The sequence below is a fragment of the Chamaea fasciata genome, unplaced genomic scaffold, assembly GCF_029207755.1.
Source record: "Chamaea fasciata isolate MVZ Bird 193981 ecotype frontalis unplaced genomic scaffold, bChaFas1.0.hap1 SCAF_12, whole genome shotgun sequence".
Classification (NCBI taxonomy): Eukaryota; Metazoa; Chordata; class Aves; order Passeriformes; family Sylviidae; genus Chamaea; species Chamaea fasciata.
Genome location: NW_027094097.1, coordinates 3740735 through 3760274, shown reverse-complemented (window position 1 = coordinate 3760274; position 19540 = coordinate 3740735). Strand labels below are relative to the sequence as shown.

The following is a 19540-nucleotide window of genomic DNA, read 5'->3' as shown; positions in this document are numbered from 1 at the left end:
GCTGCCGGCGCAGGGGCGCTCCGGGCCCGGGCACGGCGGGGCCGGCAGGAGCGCGGGGCCGGCGGGCTCCGGGGGGCCGGTGCGGGCCTGCGGCGGCGCAGGTGAGAGGCGCCGGGGCGCTGCGCTGCGGTGAGGGCTGGACCGGGCCGGGCCGGGCCGGGCCGGGCCGGGCCGGGGCGGTCAGCGCTGCGGGGCGGCGCGGACGGGCAGCGCGGCCTTTGTTCCCGGCCGGCGCGGGGCAGAGCGCGGCCGCGGCTGCGCGTGCGCGGGAGAGGTGTGGGGGGGCGCCGGCGGGAGCGCGCCCGTGGAGCGCGCGCACGCGGAGGCGGCAGGATCGCTCGGGCGCAGCCGGCGCGTGCCCGCGGCGCACGGAGCGAGCGAGGGAGCGAGGCGGGGAGCGCGCGGTGGGCTCGGGCCGCGCACGGAGCGTCTCGGCCGGAGCGGCGCAGCGCAGCGCAGTCGGCTCGCACGGAGCCGCCATCGGGGGAGCCAAGGCCGCCTCAGCGGGTCCCGCCCTGCCCGGCGCCCACAGGTGAGCGCCGTGGGGGAGCGCGAGGGGCGGCGGGAGCGGCCGGCCCGCCGCGGCCCTCAGCCCCCGCCCGGGCCCCGCCGCCGCCCGCGGGAGGCCCCGGCGCGGCCGCGGGGCGGCCTCGGGACAAGGCCCCGGCGCGGCCTAAGCGCGGCCCGGGCGGGCGGCGTCGTGTGGCGGCCGCGGCTCGGGGGAGCGGCGCGGCGGGGCCTGCGGGGAGCGGCGGCCCCGAGCCCTTCCGCCGGGCCATTGTGTGCGGGCGCAGGCGGCGGCACGGCCCGGCCCGGGGCTGCCCCTTTGTGGGCTCGGCCTCGGCCCCGCCGCGCTTTGTGCTCGGGGAGCGCCGCGGGCCCGGGGAGGCGGCCTGGCCCCGGCCAGCTCCCGGCGGGCCCGGCCGCCCAGGAACGGGTGCCGGCGTACGTGGGCCGCCGGGTCCCCTCGCTGACATTACCGGGAGGGCTTCTGGCTCTTACCTAATCCCCCGAGAGCAAAGAGGGCGGGAGGGTTTTACCCATCCTGCGGCTTCCCCTTAAAGCCTAAAAGGCTGGGGACCTTCGTGCTTTCCCCTTCTCCACGGTTTTAAAAGGACGGGAGACAACAGCGTTTGTAGCGAAAGGCAAGGCATCTTAAGTATTTCTTCAGGAGAAGAACCAAGTTTCTTTTTCGGAGGTGAGCTGGTGGCACTTTCATTTTATGCTTCTATTGATAAAATATTTCTCCGGTGTTCTCCGTGCACCCTCCTTTTCAGCCAGTCTGGGTGAATATTGTCTCCGTAATGAGCAGTCTCAATCAATAGATAAAGTGGTTTGATTTGTTTAACGTGGCACACGAGTGTGTGTTAGGAAGCTCACGGCTAATTGGACTAGGTCACGAAGGACATGGGATATTCCACGCTCGGGACATAGTTTCAGTTGTCTGTTTATCTCCCTTCTAAACTGAGACTAGCACCGTGCATTCCAGAGGGGGAGGGAAAATGGAAGGGACTGTTCTCAACCCTGATTTAATCAAGCTGGTCTGCAAGAAGATTGGAGTTACTGGAGTACAGGTACACTAATACGGTGCTTTTTAGGGTAAAGCTTGGCTCTCTGGACTGTTCATTCGTTGCAGAAAATAACTTTGAGGAGGATACCTAAAGTAAAAGTGTAATGCTAGAAATTATGTTCATTTCAATGGAAAGTAATTTTCTTAAATAGCTTTGGCCCTTTTCACAGCAGTGGAAAATCATAGAGGAGAGCAGAAGAATAAGACCTATCCTTCAGTGATACAATTTTAGAAATCTGTTGTGACTCAAGAATTCTGAACCTGATGACATGATGGGCATTTTTGACCTGAAAGTACATGAACAGATGAAGTAGCTTAACTGTTAATGTGCCATTTCTGTTGATAAGGTTTGAATGCCGTAGTCCAGTTGGACTGTAGTAAAGGAGTTAGCTCAGAAATTCAGTCCTCCAGCTGAGTCGGTGAGAATTAAGGGAAGTAACTGCTTTAAATAACATGAGTACTTTTCGTAGTTAGGTTTGAGTAGTGTTGCTGCTCTTGGCTTAGTGTGAATTGAGAAAGAAATCGTGCTCAAATGTCAGACACCTGCCTCTAATTTAGAAAGGGGAGCATGGGCATGTTCATGTGAGAAGCAACTCTGAAAATTCAAAGTCAAGTAGGACAGTTTTATGAATTATGGTCTTCAGATAAAACATTCTGGAAGATTATTCATGCAACTGCTCTTGGAGATATGATGTTCTTAATTTTAAGTTAGAATCACTTTGCTTTATTTTTCTTCTGTAGTAGTGCTTTTAGTCTTGTAACTGTCAGCTTTAAAAGCTGGAGTGAGTTTTGCCAAATGGATTATTAGGATCTTTTTTGCTTTAACGATTGTCTGATGTTCAGGGGCTAAACTGATGCAGAATAGTCAAGGTAAATGAATGAAATTTGAAATTCTCGACACATACAAAGACCTCAGTTCTGCAGTTGTAGTGCATGCGGGCAGAGCGTGCCCTGTGTTTGCAGCTGCTGCCTGTGGTTACCTGAGTTCCTGCTCCGTGCTCCTGGTGCTACCTGCTGCACACAGCAGCACTGAGTGAGGATGCAGGCAGGCTCTGCTTCATCTCAGCCATCACGTGGTGCCTGAGGCTCAGGATCTCAGCTCCCAAGTTTACACTCTTAAATGTCATGAACATTGTAGATGCAGATTTTTTTTTTTTAACTCGGTTTTTTGCCTTTCTGTTGCTTTAGTTTATGAAGGGAAATTAGCACTGAAGAAAAGGGGAAAACTAGTTGTAATTAAAAAAATAGTAAGGGGTTTTTGTGGGGTTTTTTTTTTTTACTTTGACAAAATACACAACAGAGACATAGTGTTACCTTAATAAAATGTTTTCATTAATAAGAATGTTTCATTAGTAAGAAAAATTTGTTGTAAGCGGGTTGCTCTTCAAAGCGTACATGCTGTTCCTGTCCTAAATGTTCAATGTCATGATAAAAATGTGATTTTGATGTGTGTTTTCTCTGTACAGTATCACCCTGTGGGCTAGAAATTGGAAGATATGCATAAATACTGTGTTGTTACCATGAGTTCTTACTTCAGGTTTACCTGAGATTTTGCTGTTAGCACTTAATTACATATAAGCAAAAACCTTCCTAAGCCAGTGACCTGGGGTTGTTTGACATGCCAGGGTATGTCCAGCTGTTAGCTTTCCAGTGGAGTAAAGGAAGACAAAAACCAGCGTTTATGCCACATTAATTAGTCTTTAAGTTTTGTGCCACTAGAGCGAGATTCTAATTCTGATCCAAACTGCATACCATGCTCCTGTAATGGCCAGGACAGCTATTATAAATATGTGCCTGTTTGAGTGACTGTATAAAATGGTGATTCTTTGTGTTATCATAGGAATAATGAGAGATTTGGTTATTAATTCCACAGTACTTTAATCAGATAAAGTGCTAGATAATTACAGCTAACCAAATGGTCCACTTCTGATTTCAACTTGATTTTCTTTATACAAGCTGAATATGAAAAGTGAGGTTGGCTGTGTTTTCAGGGAGGAAGTAAAATGTTATTTAAATGATAAAATCTGTATTTGTCCTCTTGCATCTGGAAAAACTAATATAAAATTATAAAATACCATGGATATATTCCAGGGCAATTGATACAAGAAGTGCAGTAAGTTGCTCTGTAGACAGTTGCTGGCATTTTCCTTTTTGGTCTGCCTTACCCAGAAAGACATTTTTATCTCTTCATGTAGCAATTGATGACTTTGCTGGACATGAAGAAAAACAAGGAGAGTGTAATGATAACTTTGGCTGCTTAAAAAATTACTCATCCACTCCTTAAAAGTGAAAGAGAAGTTCTTTCAAGTGTGGTTTGTGTGGCCGGGGTGGTTTAACCCCAGCCGGCAGCTCAGTACCACACAGCCTCTCTCTCTTGCTTCCCCGTCTATGGGATCAGGGAGAGAATTGCCAGAGTGAAAGCAAAAAAAAAACAACCCTCTTGGATTGAGATAAAGATGGTGTAATAGGTGGAGGAAGAGCTGCACGCACAAGCAAAGCAAGCCAAGGAGTCCTTTCACCACGTCCTGTGAGCAAGGCGGGTGTCCAGCCATGCCCAGCAAAGCAGGGCTCCATCGTGCCTGGAGGTTACCTGGGGAGACAAAATCATCACCCCAAACATCCCCCTGCCTCTTCTTGCTCACAGCTTTACCTGCTGAGCACCATGCCAGATGGTCTGGGCTGCCTCTCTGCTCAGCTGGGGTCACCTGTCCTGCTGTGTCCCCTCCCAGGGTGTTCACCCCCAGCCTCCCACTGCTGGGCTGCCGAGAGAGGCAGGAAAGGCCTTGGCCATTGCAGCCTCTGCTCAGCAACAGCAAAACCATCTGTTTTTATCAGCACTGCTTCCAGCACAAACCCAAACACAGCCTTGTCCCAGCCGCTGCAAAGATAATGAACTCTACTACCCAAAGCAAAATCAGCACGATGGCGTGGAGTGGTTAAATATTTTAAGGTTCTTTTCTTGAATTCTTACACATAGTACTGAACAGAGCAAAAAGTAATTCAGTCTCTGAAGAAAGACAACAGTCACTTTTCCAGGTGTGGGTTTTTTTTTTTATGCTGTCAAGGAGGAACATTTAAAATGCCACACTTTCAAGAGTTACTTTCAAATACGTGTTCAGATGAAGTATGTGGAAGGAAAATTGTTCTTTAAATTTTGCTAATGTATGGATTGTGCAAAGGTTTTAACTGGAGTGGGAGTATTTTAAAGTAATTTGGTGTTAAACTGCAGGAAGGAAAGAGCTTTAAAATAAATCGCATAAAAATTTCTAGAGTTGGTGTCTAGCTTAGAAATGTACATGTGTTAGAAGGCTTATCTTTGTTGTTTCTGTTTGCTCCGTGTTACAGATCTTTCATGAGGGAAAGTTATATGTCTTATATATTTTACAAGGGGATGACAACTGCAATATAAGGTTTCTGTTTTGTAAACCTTGGTACAAGTTGCTTCATGCTCAAGTGAGATGTAGGTGTTAGTTTGAAGTCGGGTTTAAAAGGTTTTTTTCCCCCCTGTGATTTTTTTCAAAAGTCTGCGTTATTCCTGAAATACGTGGTTAGTTGTTGTTAACACATCGGTGCTAGGGAAGGAGAAATAAATACCAGAGGATGTAGCACTGCTCAAGCTGTGGCACATCCAAGGTACAGTCGCTGCTGGGCTGCCGGCGTTCATTTGCAGTGCTGGTGCCTCCCATGGGAATGTGGAACGGGGCAGTTTCAGCCCCAGGTTCTGTTGCAGACTCCCCAGGTGTGAGGAGAGGGTTCCTGTTCCCTGGAGCCCTTCCCGGGGCGGCCACCCGCGGAGCCTGGGCTCAGCCCTGCTGCAGAGGTGTCACCCTCCTCGGGTCCCTGTCAGGGCAGCCTTACAGCTGGGCCCTCCACTGCCGCCGGGGTTTGGGGCTCCCTGGGCTACCGGGAAGTGCTCAGTGCCTGTGCAGGACTGTTCTTGCTGGATACATTAGCTTGGAGAGAAAGAAAACCAGTGGGGAAGGAGCAGGCAGCACAACACTCAGTTTGGTGGCGGCCTGCTTTGGTTTGTTGTGGAAACAGTGGAATTGCACTGCAGCATCCTCTGTGTGTGAACCTGGTGTATGGAGCCTGTGTCTGCTGGGTCATTCTTCCTGCTGTAGATAAACCATTTTCTTGTAGTGCTGTGTGAAAGCTCTTAAGAAACATTGTAACTGGGCAGCTTTCTTAAAAGTGCTATTAAAATATTGAAGAATCTTTAAAACATGGCATGTTGCTACTTTGAAAGGTAGTGACTAACTCCTTTCTGTAAAAATGGAGTCTTGATTTTTTAAATTAACCTCATTACCTTCTGTCTTTTTTTTTTTTTAAATCAATATGTGTCTGCTACAGTTCTATATTTTAATCTTCTTAAATTACCCAATGTTGTCTTGGAAATCACGTGTTAAACATGCTTTGATATACATTTTTGTGTTGACACCTGTATGACCCCTCTTTAAGGTGTAAAAGAGAAACTTCTCGTGTTTAAAGCTGGTCACTTTGCATTAAGTCTTGCTCCCTTCTGTCTCACAAAGTGCATGTACAATTGTCTTCTTGGAAAAGTTGTGAAAACGCTCTGCTCAACTAATACTTTGGTTTCTGAATTACTTTAATTTGAAGTATATATGCACATATATATATATAAAAGTCTTTAGAGTCACAAAACTACTTTCACTCACAGGAGTTTCCCCCTTTTTGTGCATGTAGGCATCAGCACAGTTGGGAGTGAATTTGTGTAGGGTTCATCTCTCCGTGGCCGATATCTGTGTGATTGCACAAGTGCACTAAGGATGTCATTTGGGGACTGGTTGCGCTGGTGTGACTGGGAAATCATTTGGCTGGCAGATGTTGACGGTGTACCATGAAACTTTAGTGTGGCTTTGTGCTGGGTCAAGTCTAATCATTAGAAAGGAAATTTTACAGATTAAAAAATATGCATTCTGAAATAGAAGCTGAGGTGGACATTGTTCCAAAACAGCACCTGTAAAGCAGTTATTTTAAGAGCACTTTTGTGCATATTAAAACCAGCTGCTGACCTGAAAAGTTTTGTTTTGGAGTCAGGTGTTCTGTTTAAGCAAAAGTTGTCGTTCCTTGCACAGTCATAATTTATCCATGGATATACAGGTGCTCATCTACTAGTGGAGTTGAGTGTAGGGAAAAAGAGAATTTCATTGGAAGCTTTTCTTCAATGTGCATATGAGGAAGTAGACTTAAGGTTACCTATGAAACTTTAAATTTTTTATTTCCCTTTCTTTTGAATGCTTGATCCTCCAACCTATTCTAGTTTTGTCATACTCGTGTAAAAGAAAAAGGCTAAAAAGTACTGAATTTTACAGCCGTGCTTTAGACAGTGATTCACAGCTAAAAATTGATGTTTGAGATTCAGCACTGCAACAGACTCAAGTTTTGATTTTGAATACCTAACCGAAGAGAGGACGGTATTTTGCAGAGAAAGACAGTGATAGGTCTTGAATTTAGAAAGTGCAGATAAAGAGGACATGAAGTAGCAGAAAAATATGCCTGCTCCTGTTATTTCCAAACCATTTATAGTATCTTGTTTTTAATTTCTGATGCAGACTCAGGCCTGACTTCAGAGTGATTATGACAGAATTTTAATTTTGTATGCCATGAAGCAATTCCCAAGCAATACAAATAAGTGAAATGGTGTGTACATTTTACTTGGCATTTGAGATGTACCTGGTCAGAATTTAATAGCAATAAAAGAACATGTAATTCTCTTGCCCAAGAGCTTTTTTTTTTTTTTTCTGCTGAATTTAAATAACCTGCTTGAAAATCTGGGTACTTGAAGCTTCAGAGAAAAGGATGAGGGATTTTTTTTTTTTTTTTTTTTTTTTTTTTTATAATTCAAGGATCCCTCTAAAGAAAGGTTACTTTACTTTTCATAAAATCAGGAGGGCCTTCAGATTAGATCCAATAGAAGCAGTGAGAAGGGTGTTGCCAGTGTCTCCATAATTTGTCTCTTTGATGTACAAAACACTGGAATGAGTCGAGGGCAGTTATCCATATGTGAGCAGGAGTTGGAAAGTAAACAGTGATTGAAGTCTGGTGATTGCGGACTGTAAAAACTGAGATGTTAAATAATTTAACAGTGTCTTTTAGTGTGAAATGACATTCAGTTGTTACTAACCCGAAGTAAATTTGAATAGGGTCTAACAGGGTTAACTTGGTATCCTTATCAAGTAATTTCATTCCTTTTTTGCATTAATGGGCGAGACTCACAGCTCCTTGTGGTTGTTTCAGAGCTGTGAAAGGCAGGGGAGTCCTTGGCTGTGGTGACTCAGAAACTCGTGACAAAACAGGAACTAACCCCGGGTCTGCCCTGCCGCAGACTTGGGCTCTGCACCACTAACCTGGGTTTGGTTGGCTTTTTAAAAAGGTTTCAGGGAGTGCTCAGTCTCTTCATGTAACACGGTGGGCTGTGACATTAGCAGCTCCACCCATCTCTGCTCTGTGCTCAGGTTGGAAACTTCCTGCGAGACTGCTCTTATTTGTGAGTTAAAGCTACATTTTAAACCTGAGGGTTTGATGAGAAGCTGTGGGACTGTTGCTCTCTGCAGCAGTAATCAGCCTTGGCTGCAGAGTTGCCAGTAGCCGAATTTGAGAAGTTGATTAACATTTTAATAAGTATTTAAAAATATTAATTGTTGTGGCAATTGAATTTTCATGCGACAATATTACAAGAAACAGTTGATTCAGAATTGATGAGTGGGGAAAAGCTAAATCACTGAAATAAAATAGAGTTGGTTCTAATGGAGGCACATGGGCTTCAAAGAATAGGTTCCAGAAACACAAAGCATGCAGAAATTGGGAGTTTAAAGAAATGAAGTACTGAAAAGTGTGGAACTATCAGAAATGTAAAAATCCCACTGTAATTTTGGACTTCTTTTATTAAGGTCTTACATTGCTTAGAGTCTAAGTTGAGTGCTTTCTGTTTTCTGTCAACAAAATACAAAGACCTGTGGCCTACGTTAGATTCCCACCGCTTTCCTTTTGAATTAGTATGCATAGTAGGCAAATTTTAGTTCCAAAATTCAGAAACGTCCATTTTAAAAATGCAGACTCAATCCTTAACTTTTGAATGCTGTGTGTTTTATTCTCCTTGTGGTTTGTGTCTGTGATAAAATAAATACACTATCAGATTCTTCTAAAAGTTCTTGCTTTTGAAGATTAAATTAATTTTTAAAACCCAGATTTGTAAAATCTCTTAGATTGACTAGAGATTCTCTTAGATTGACTAGAGATTCTGTGTAGTCTCATACTAGAGGCTCTGAAAAATTAATAATTTCTGAGGTGTTAAAAGTTAAAGTTCCAGTGCCACTAGAGTGTGTTCTGTGATGCTGGATGTGTTTGTGTAGGATCCATACCTGACATACCTTGTGGCACCAAGGTCTGGACTCTGGAAGAAGTATCTTGGTTCTCCAAGCCCTCCCATACACGCTTGCCCTACTGAGTTTAGATTGCATAATTTACAGAGGTTCCACTGTCATCAGGACTGCATACAGGAGTACAGAACAAGGGAAGGACCCCAAGGAGAAATGGTTATTTAAAATGGAAGTGTGTACAAACCTAAGCAACGAGCCAGATGAAGACCTCTTTATAAAAGCAGTCAGTGTATGTCATCCTGTCCTGACTTCCTGCAGAGGGGCTTTCTGTGTCACAAGTCAGTCTCCTATAGGGCAGTCTGTGTTTGCAGGTCTCCTTGGTTAGCTCTGGTTATTCTGATGGTCTCCTCCCTACTACTGTCAAGTTATGCAGGAAAAATATTGAACATAAAATAAGTCTTGGATTTGAATTGGAATAGTTATCACAGAAAGACTTGGTGAGTGAAGACACATCAAAGTACAGGTACTCCTTTCAGCTGAGCCTTAGTGAATTAAGGTGGGTGCTTCCATGCCACACCCTCCTGCCAGTGTCAGCCACAGACACAGGAGTGGTGATGCAACATTGCGTGGCAATTACAGCATGCACTGAAGAGTATGGAGTTTGCAAAATCAGACTGAGGAGAGAAACACAGCCCCCAAATTGTCACACGTGGTAGGATTCGCTGTTAATGTTTACAGAGGGGGCTGGTTATTTTTTTTCTTTTTTCCTTTTTTTTTTTTTTCCTTTTTTTTTTTTTTTTTTTAGGAATACTATTAGTGGAATTGTATACAGAGCCCATCTATGATGCCGTGTAGAACAATTGAGTGCTTCCTGTTTGGACACCTCTGAATGGCAGTATGTGTTAGAGCATGAAAAATACCTTGCTTTTCTCTTTGCTGCTGCTCTTACTAGTTCACTCTGTAGTGATCCTTCTGTATGCCTGCCTTACTTTTTATTGTAGCATTGTATGTCCAGAACTTTTTAAAAGGTACCTGTCTCCCTGTGTTTATAGATATTACTGGGCTGAATTGTTGAAGGATGGTTCTGACACAGCTCAATTCAGTGTTCTCTGTGCACAGTGAACAGAAACTAGACACTACTAAAATTAAAAATATTTTCCCTTTTACTTAGTTTGCATAGAGTTACCTGTATTTTCATATGAAGTTTTCTTTATTTTCTTAGATTCTATGATTTCTACCATCTTAATTTTGAGTGCAGAGCGCAGCAGGCTGCAGACAGCTCTGTGGGTGTCTCCAGGCTCCTGGGGCACAGATTGGGTCCACGCCATGGTTTGTGGTGCTCTGGGGTCCGTGTGGGGGCAGCTCTGGGTGTCCTGGGCAAGGAGGGCTCTGGCCATGGGCTGCCTGCTGATCCTGGCACTGGGGATAGAGTTGGGGAAAGAGGGAAGAGAAGGCTCCTGTCAGACAGCACCACCAGGTGCGGTGCAGGACTGTGCAGGACACAGCCTGGAGCAGTGTTTATCACCATCTTCACACCTCTGCTGGGTGGGATTTGGCAGTGTCACAGCAATACAAGTTACTCACTTGCTTTAAAAAGAAAAAATATGGTCAGGTCCAATGTGGAGGCAGTCCATGATCTTTTTTAATGCAAGTATTTGGTTTTGATTTCTGTTTAAAGAGTAGGTTTTCCCTGTGTTTTTGTTCAGCTGTCTATAATTTCACTAGCTAGTTTGTGGCTTAACTCCCTTTTATTATATTAGAATACCAGATATCAGTAATTTTTTATTTTGCTGCTTATACCAATTTATTTAATGTGTTACTGCATTTTCTTTTTTCACAGTGGCATTTGATCAGTTGGTTTTAATATAGTTTAAATTCTCAGGAATTTCTTTGGTAGTTCCTGTAGCTTTTGCTTTCTGTCCTCCTTCCTTTCCTTCCAAGCTCAAAAATCCTGTTTTGCTTTATGATTTGTAGGGAGTCTGAATTTACAAGGAAACCTGTTTTTTTTAAATTTAATTCTACATATAAGGTGTAAAAGCTGGCATGTTCTCCACCTATAGAGTACAGAGCGAGTGTTCCAAACTCGGGTTTTGGCTATTGATCAGACATTTTTAGTTCTCCTTGGAATGAAATTTGGGAGAGGTTTCTTTGCGGAGCTTTGTTCCTCAGCTTGTCTTCCTTCACAAGGTTGGAGAACTATAGCAGCATAGGCTCCAAAATTCTGTGCAGAGGTGGGTATTGAAGCTCTGTTTGACTGGAGAACAGGTTTTTCACTTGTTGGAATTGATTAAGTTCTTTGTTGCATTTAAAATTGAACACTTCAGTCATAGTAGTTGGTTACTAATGTGATTTTGATGTGATCATTGTATGTCTTCTACAGGATACTGTTCCTTTCTAATCTTATCTTACAAAGTTGTTGGAAAGAAAAGTCTGTAACAGTTAGGGAAAAACTTCTCCTGGGCTGATGTTGGATATTCCAGCACATCTCCACTGGAGAAATTGTGAGTGACAGTGGTGGGGCAGAAGTCAAACAGCACTGATCAAAGTCAAGTTCTTGTGTTGAGTTAGAAATAGGTCACTGTAATTTGGTGGTGTAACAATGCTGTTGCCAGTGTTTCCATGGCTGTGTTTGTGTCTCCATCTGCCACACGGGGTGTGCTGAGCTTGGGTGGGCACTGCCATGGCTCCACTGGGGATCCTGTGGGGTACGAGGGACACGTGTGGGACACATCAGAAACGTGGGGGATCAGGGGCTGGGAGCTCACTGCAGTGGTGGCCATAAAGACAGTTCCATGGTTATATCAATCTGTTGGGATTTCCCTTCCTGGTGGTTGGGAAATGGGGTTGGTAGGGAATGTCTCAAGGTGCAAGAAAAAACTGCCAGCAGTTTCAGGCAGACTGGGTCACTGCAAGGTAGTGGGAAATGCTCTAATCGTGTATGAAAAAGAGATGAACTGTACACATGACATTTTGGCAAAGGAAATCATCAAGAGTCTTGACTCAATTTTGTATATTTATTTTGGTCTCATTTTATAATATTCTGTTTCATTGGATTGATCTAGCTTTTGCTTGTTATGCAGGAAAAGAGAAGCCCTGAGGTGTCTGAAGTAACAAATAGCATAGTTAAGGGCACCAAAGAAAACAGTGTCTGGAAGGGTTGGAAAAAACCCTAATTCATTAGTCAAAACCAGAGTGTATAGAGACTAAATTGTATTAAATAGTTGATTAATAATTTATGTCGTGAAGTGTATTGTAAAAACTCCGGAGCAGGCCAGCAGGTCCAGAGGCTGTGTCTGGGCAGGGGGGCACAGTCTGTCTGTCCAGGCCTGCATTTGATCCTAACCATGCCAGGCCCTTGGGATCCAACATCTCCCGAGAGCTGGGAAAGAGAAAATGATAGGCTGCAAAAGGCAAAAACCTTGGGCCCTAAAATGTCTTTTAAATTAAATTAAAGTACTAGTTTCTTAAAAAATATTAGCAAGCTTTTCTCTGATAATTTTTATGTTTGAGTATTTTCAACCTTTCATTTAGCTTTTGGGTTTTGACGTGCTTTGGCTTGTGTCACATCTTGAAAAAAGTACCTTGTCAGTGTTTTTCACAGCTTCATCTTCTCATTTCCAGTGCTCTCTAACAGTACTGTGTGTAAAAAAGTCTTATTCTCAAATATGCTTGTAACAGTTGAAAAAGTTGAAAGATTTTCTATTACTTTGTTGATGGCTGTAATACATTAGGACTGCATTTTGAACAGAAGTCCCTGAACTCAGTTTTGAAATGTTACAGAAAAAATATTGTATTGCATTACATACAGACAGTTTTGATAATTTTTTGTGTCATTTTATCACTCTTCTATGAGACTTTTCCCCTTTCAACCATTAAGATGACTATACAGAGCTTTTGTTGGGTTTTTTTTTCCCCCCAAAACTAATATTGTTACCCTTATAAAGGCAAACTAGAATGCTAAACTCAAGTCTAATCTATTTGATATGGGCGAGGATATGAGAGAAGCAGATGATGCTAAGTTGAATTTGTCAAAGGTGCGCTGTATTCCAGTGGAGCACAAACGTGATTTGTACAATGTGTCTGGAGCTGACACCTTGGTAAGGTGAGAAGCTAGAAGTCGAGGAGTATCAGTCTAGTCCTGTTTACCGTTGTTAATTCCCTGGCGCATGAGGCACGCCAGCTTTTTCAGCTTCTTTAAACTTCTTTAAACTGCTTTCCATGTGTCTGTGCCTCAGCAGAGCTTTTTAAGCCGTGCGTTGGTTGTGTGTTCCCGTTCCCGCAGTATTCGTGTTCTGTCCCCGGGCACTGCGCAGCCTCCCGAGCGCGGCAAAGCCCAGGGGCGGCAGCAGCAGCTCTGACCTGTCCAGGGCCGTGGGTGTGCTCTGGGGACACTGCCACACGAGGGGCAGCCTAGGGCGTGTTTCACGCACCTCACAACATGCTCCTGGGTTCTCAGAAGCTGGTTCTGTGCAGCTTTTCTTCAGCCTTTCTGTTGTGCTTGCAGACTTTCTTGACTCTTACCTGGTGGGATGCTGTATATTGCGTGTCTGCGGGTGAGACTGAGGAAAGCCTTGGATCGAGTGGGCAGCGTTTTTAATAGCAATTGGGCATGATTTGCAGCTGTTACAGTGCTGATGCAAGTCTGCTTGAAAAGGACGTGGATTTCAAGTAGTAGGAAAGCATTTAAAAGATCATTCTCCTTACTGAGATATTGTAGCCTTACTTTTTATGTGACCACGAGAGTTTATCTCGGTGTGTTCTGTGGCCTCCAGTGAAACTTGGACTGCCATGATCTTACCGTCATTACATCAGCATTCCATAATGTCTAAGCTTTTCTGAGCGAGATGTGTGCATCGTGCAAGCCTGTTGACTTGGTTTCCAACTGCTTTATCCTTTTAACTGTTCTCATTTTTTTTAATAGTCCAAGTAGATAATCAAATGCGCCACACTCTTCTAGCTCTGTTAGTAATTTCTTTATCTTGAGATGATGTTTTTGCTTAATTGAATAATATTTATACAAATGGAGAAAATTCCCGTTGAATAGGATTTTACAGATGCAGTGAAAAATGCTCATCTGGAGAATATCCTTGAAATAGGAGGAAGTGATTTTCATGTCTTACAAGAGTTGTGAATGGAGGCTATAGCTTTTTCAAAGCAGTTCGGGGGAAGCAGAGACCTTTCTCGGTGCGCACGTGTGAGGCGCGGCCGGCTGCTCGTCGCTGCGTGTGCGGGGCGGGCGGGGCCGGATCCCGGTCCCGTGGTGGGGCGGGGCCGGATCCCGGTTCCTTTGGGGCGGGGCCGGATCCCGGTTCCTTTGGGGCGGGGCCGGATCCCGGTCCCGCGGTGGGGCGGGGCCGGATCCCGGTCCCGCGGTGGGGCGGGGCCGGATCCCGGTCCCGCGGTGGGGCGGGGCCGGATCCCGGTCCCGCGGTGGGGCGGGGCCGGTTCCCGGTTTCTTTGGGGCGAGGCCGGATCCCTGTTCCTTTGGGGCGGGGCCGGATCCCGGTCCCGTGGTGGGGCGGGGCCGGTTCCCGGTTCCTGTGGGGCGGGGCCGGTTCCCGGTTCCTTTGGGGCGGGGCCGGTTCCCGGTCCCGTGGTGGGGCGGGGCCGGTTCCCGGTCCCGTGGTGGGGCGGGGCCGGATCCCGGTCCCGTGGTGGGGCGGGGCCGGTTCCCGGTCCCGTGGTGGGGCGGGGCCGGATTCCGGTTCCTTTGGGGCGGGGCCGGTTCCCGGTCCCGTGGTGGGGCGGGGCCGGTTCCCGGTCCCGTGGTGGGGCGGGGCCGGATTCCGGTTCCTTTGGGGCGGGGCCGGTTCCCGGTCCCGTGGTGGGGCGGGGCCGGTTCCCGGTTCCTTTGGGGCGGGGCCGGTTCCCGGTCCCGCGGTGGGGCGGGGCCCAGGCGGGTCCTCCCCCGGAGGCAGCGGCGGGCGGGGCGGGGCCGTCCCGGGGCGGCAGTGGCGGGGGCAGCTCGGGGAACCATTTTGGGGCGCGGGGCCGGAGCGCGGCCGCGCATGGGGGCGCGGGGCCCGCCCGGGGCGGTGACATCCGGGCGCGGCGCGGGGCCCGCGGGGGCTGTGGCGGCGGTCGCTGCCCGGCCCGCGCCCCCAGCCCGGCTGTGCTGCGCGGACGCGCCATGAGCTCCTCCGCGCCCCATGACGGGCAGATCCGCCTCCGGCGGGCCGTACTCCTGGAAGGGCGTCTGGTCTGCGTGCTTGCCGGGGAGTAAAACCTGCAAGGGGAAAGGTAGCGCCGTTTGAATTGCCTTATGCGCGGTGTTTAAAGCTGGGCTTGTAGGAGCTGTTAAGTTGTGTCCCGCGGGAGGTCTCGGTAGCCTGTGCATGTCACCTTTCCCAGATCGGTGTCGAGAATGCTTTTAGCCTTTATAGCAACAGGTCGGTGCGTTCTGATGTTACCAAGAACAGCTTTTCTTGATTTAGAGCTAGGAAATCTTAAGATGCATTTTCCCCTTTTCACTCTTACTGTCGGGTAAATTTTTTCGAATATGTACAGTCTTTTTGATAATTGGAGTTAAAGGACCTAATACTCTTGAAAATGACACCTTAGTGTTCCTTAGTTTGTTGCTGTTGCTTAGAAACTTGTTCCTAGTGTGTGCAAATAAAGATAATGAAATAGCAAATATTGCATACAGGTGTTTTCACCTGTAGTAAGGGGTTTGTAACTAAAAATGTGTTTAAACTTTATCTCCACTTTTGTAGTTGTTTTTCCTTCGTTTGTAAATTCCACTGTTAAAACTTCTACTTGTGATTGACTTGTAACTTTTGAGATGGCCATAAAAGATGTATTATTCATCTTTGTGTTAACAGGAGTGATGAAAATGTAGGCTTTGGGCAGGTTTAGGCTTGGTAAATTACAGTCTATAGCCTTATCCAGTGTCTTTCCTGCATGCTAATCTCAGTGGTGTGGTTCAGAGATTGCTGCTGGTTTCCATTCCCTGCCCCTGTGAGTGTTGTGGAAGGTGTGTGAGGGCTGCTCACACAGGAGCCCCGCTAACACTGAGCTGTTCTCCAGTGCCTCCGTACCTTAGAGAGCTCTGCTGGGAAGTGCGTCTGTGCATGAGGTCTTTCACAGAGTTTGTAGGTTGCTTCATTAACTGTTGCATGGGCTCAGCGAGGTGTAATTAAAGAGAGCAGAGCTCACCCAGCCCGTCAGGCTGCCCGGGGAACTGGTCTGACACAGTGGTTTTCACCAGCCTTATCTGCAGGGTACGGGGATCCCTGGATCAGGACATACAGGGTCAGGCAAGAGGAAGCACACACAGACTTTTCTGAAATGTGTGTGCTTGTAATACTTGAAGGGAAAAACACTTCCAGAATTTTACACATGAATATGCTTGTTACTTCCAAGCTCTTCCTGAGCAAACAGTGTGCTCGGCATTGGTTCTCCTGCATGCAGTGGTTTGCTGTGGGGCACAGAGCTGCAGGGTGAGCCCACCTGTAGCTGCTGGGGACACAGAGCAGGGCAGCTGGCAGGGGCCTTGCTGCTCCAGTCCCCTTGCTTGATTTGTCACAGACATCCTAAACTTCTCATCTAAGCTGGAATGCCTCACAGTGGGAAGACAGAGCCAAAAGACACAAACATTCTTGTCATAGCTCTACAATATCAGTTATGGATCAGCACTGAAAACTGCTGCATGGCTGTTTTTCCCATGTTGGGAGTTGGGTATTTCTAGACCACCAAGCCTGAAGTGGAGGAAGAGAGTTTGGTGGGTTGAGATGCTGTCAGTGGGCTTGAGACTCATAAAATCAGTGGCTGAGTATCGACTCTTAGGCACTCGTACTTTCCTAGCTCTGGGGAGAGGTACTTCTGTAGAGGAACTTGGACTTGCCTGTCTCTCATTACTTTTTGAATGTCAAGGACTAAGTCCTTTTGCAGGTTGGAATCTCTTGGTTCCTCTGCTTTGTGCCCTGAACAGTGCATGTCTTGCAAAAGCACGCACAGTATGCTGCTCTGAGCTGTCTGGTCCAAGTATGAGTAAGTTTGTGGGTGAAATGATGCTAAATATGGGAAGCTTGCCTATTGCCTAATATTCCCATGTCAAATAGCGAGGAGATTAAAGATGAGGTTTATTTTGAGAGCTTTACACGTACGTGACAGACCCAGAGCTGGTTGTACTCGCAGAGAGGCACTTAGGGTGGCTGAGAATTGTACTGTGCAACAGAAGCCGATTTTGGATAGCGTTTAATTTAACGGCCCTTTACCTACAAAGGTATGGTTTGATTTTTGAAAACTGTGTTTATTTTTTCAGATAGTGCTAGTATTTCCTTTTCCACAAGGAGGAGGAGAGTTAGGAGTGCAGGAAAACATAACATGTTAAGAAATACGGTTGGTGCTTGTTCCACATCTGTGGAATGCCTCGAGCAAGCTGTTTGGTCAGGCAGCTGTCACCTTTGTCTGGGGACATTGGAAGGGACAGAACTTCAGCGGGAGCTCCACTGAACGTAGAACTTCATTGAGAGGGCCTTTCCGAGGGACTGCAAATATCTGAGTGTTTATGTAGTAGAATGAATTCTCAAATTTAACAAGTGATGTTTGAATTTTTAGTCTTATTCGGGAAATTAAATAAAGTAGTTGCTTTGGGGTTTTTTTTTTGTGGTATCTTCAAAAATGGTTTAGTTAAGGGAGCTGAAGCAGTGGCTGTGCTCTACAAGCTGTAGGCCTCATAGCAGAGTAATGAAGAGTCACTGTCCTATCCTGGGAAAAAAAGCAGGCTAGTAATTGTCTGAGCTGTGTTTTTCAGCTTTTATGGTAAAGATTACACTGTAAACATGATTACTGAGAGGGTTACATCCAGAAGATAGGTTTTTTTCATCAAAAATGCCTTATTTCTCATACACAGCAGCTTAGAATTGTTCCATACACAGAGTTGATGCGCACAAGTGATCTGGGTGAAGCATTTCATAAATGCAATATTAAAAAAACAAACCAGCAATAACAAACTTCTCATTCTTAGCGTGTTTTTACTCCTCTCCCTTGCAGCTTCTGGTAGGTAAATGCCACTTTAGAACAACGAGAGGAACTTCTTTACTTGTCCAGTTTCCGCGTCGTGGAGGTGTCTGCACGTTACGTGTATGACTGATCTGCACGTGCCATACTTGTAGCTGGTATTACACGGGGGGTTTTTGCTTTCGTTTGTGTCTTACTGTCAGGAAATGCAGTGTGCAGAGGCAGTGGAGCGTGGTTAGATCTGAAGTGTGTGTTGTGTGTTCTGTTGCAGAAATGAGCCGTCAGACCGCCACAGCCCTCCCCACAGGTACCTCCAAGTGCACGCCATCGCAGAGGGTGCCCGCGCTGACGGGCACCACCGCCTCCAACAATGACTTGGCCAGTCTCTTTGAGTGTCCCGTGTGCTTTGACTATGTGCTGCCACCCATCCTGCAGTGTCAGAGCGGCCATCTGGTCTGTAGCAACTGTCGGCCCAAACTCACGTGCTGCCCCACTTGCCGCGGCCCGCTGGGCTCCATCCGGAACCTGGCCATGGAGAAAGTGGCCAACTCCGTACTCTTCCCGTGTAAATACGCCTCTTCCGGCTGCGAGATAACTCTGCCGCACACAGAGAAAGCAGACCACGAGGAGCTCTGTGAGTTCAGGCCTTACTCCTGCCCCTGTCCCGGTGCTTCGTGTAAATGGCAAGGCTCTCTGGATGCTGTCATGCCGCACCTGATGCATCAGCACAAGTCAATTACGACGCTGCAGGGAGAAGATATAGTGTTCCTGGCCACGGACATTAATCTTCCTGGTGCTGTTGACTGGGTTATGATGCAGTCTTGTTTTGGCTTTCATTTCATGCTAGTGTTGGAGAAACAGGAAAAATACGATGGTCACCAGCAGTTCTTTGCAATTGTACAGCTGATAGGAACACGCAAGCAGGCAGAAAACTTTGCTTATCGACTCGAGCTAAACGGGCATAGGCGGCGATTGACTTGGGAAGCAACTCCTCGATCCATTCATGAGGGAATTGCAACAGCCATTATGAATAGTGACTGTCTAGTCTTTGACACCAGCATTGCACAGCTCTTTGCAGAAAATGGCAATTTAGGCATCAACGTAACTATATCCATGTGTTGAAATGGCAATCAAACCTCTTCAGGCCAGTGTTTCAAACCGTTGCATTTAATTTAGCAGAAATAGGGTAACCATCTTTGACTGTCAGACAAATTATTTGGTAGATGGAGGGTAGACATAAATGAAGGTAAATAAAAGGAAAGGCTGTTAAATTACAGGAAGCAGTTGCATGTAGTAACTAATATATTTAAAATAAGTCAACAGTAAACCACTGAAAATATATATACACCCAAAATGGGCATCTTTTGTATTAAGAATTGATTCTACAGGAAATGTTGTAAAATAATTCTAAAAACTTGTTTGTAGATTGATTGTACTGTTGAAAAGGATACTGTTCCGTGTTTTTGTTTGTGTTTTTTTCCTCCCCCTTTGACTGACAAGCCATGTTGAGCGGTCTGGTCTCCAGCCACTGCTTCCCCTCCTCCTCCCCACCCCCCCTTTGTAAGTCACTACATAGTATTGCTGCTGTTTGTGTATATTTTTTGTGTATTTGCTAATTTTTATTAACTTCTAGTTTTTCATTAAATAAATATGACTTTCTTTTCTGTAA

General features: G+C 46.2%; 2 protein-coding genes across 6 annotated transcripts; one reads left to right on the top strand and one right to left on the bottom strand.

Moving 5' to 3' along the window:
- Positions 1–298: 298 nt before the first annotated feature.
- Positions 299–19540, top strand: SIAH1 (siah E3 ubiquitin protein ligase 1). Of its 5 annotated transcripts, none has more exons than XM_066194364.1 (2): positions 299–532; positions 18143–19540. In XM_066194364.1, the coding sequence occupies exon 2, from the start codon at positions 18145–18147 to the stop codon at positions 18991–18993; it is 849 nt and encodes a 282-aa protein (XP_066050461.1). In that variant the 5' UTR covers positions 299–532; positions 18143–18144; the 3' UTR covers positions 18994–19540. The 5 variants fall into 5 exon arrangements, with proteins under 5 accessions (XP_066050461.1, XP_066050464.1, XP_066050462.1 ...); XM_066194367.1 differs by lacking the exon at positions 299–532 and adding an exon at positions 1178–1198; XM_066194365.1 differs by lacking the exon at positions 299–532 and adding an exon at positions 1447–1574.
- Positions 14060–15061, bottom strand: LOC136296055 (proline-rich protein HaeIII subfamily 1-like). The gene has a single exon (XM_066194873.1). It carries the CDS (start codon positions 15059–15061, stop codon positions 14060–14062), a length of 1002 nt encoding a protein of 333 aa, XP_066050970.1.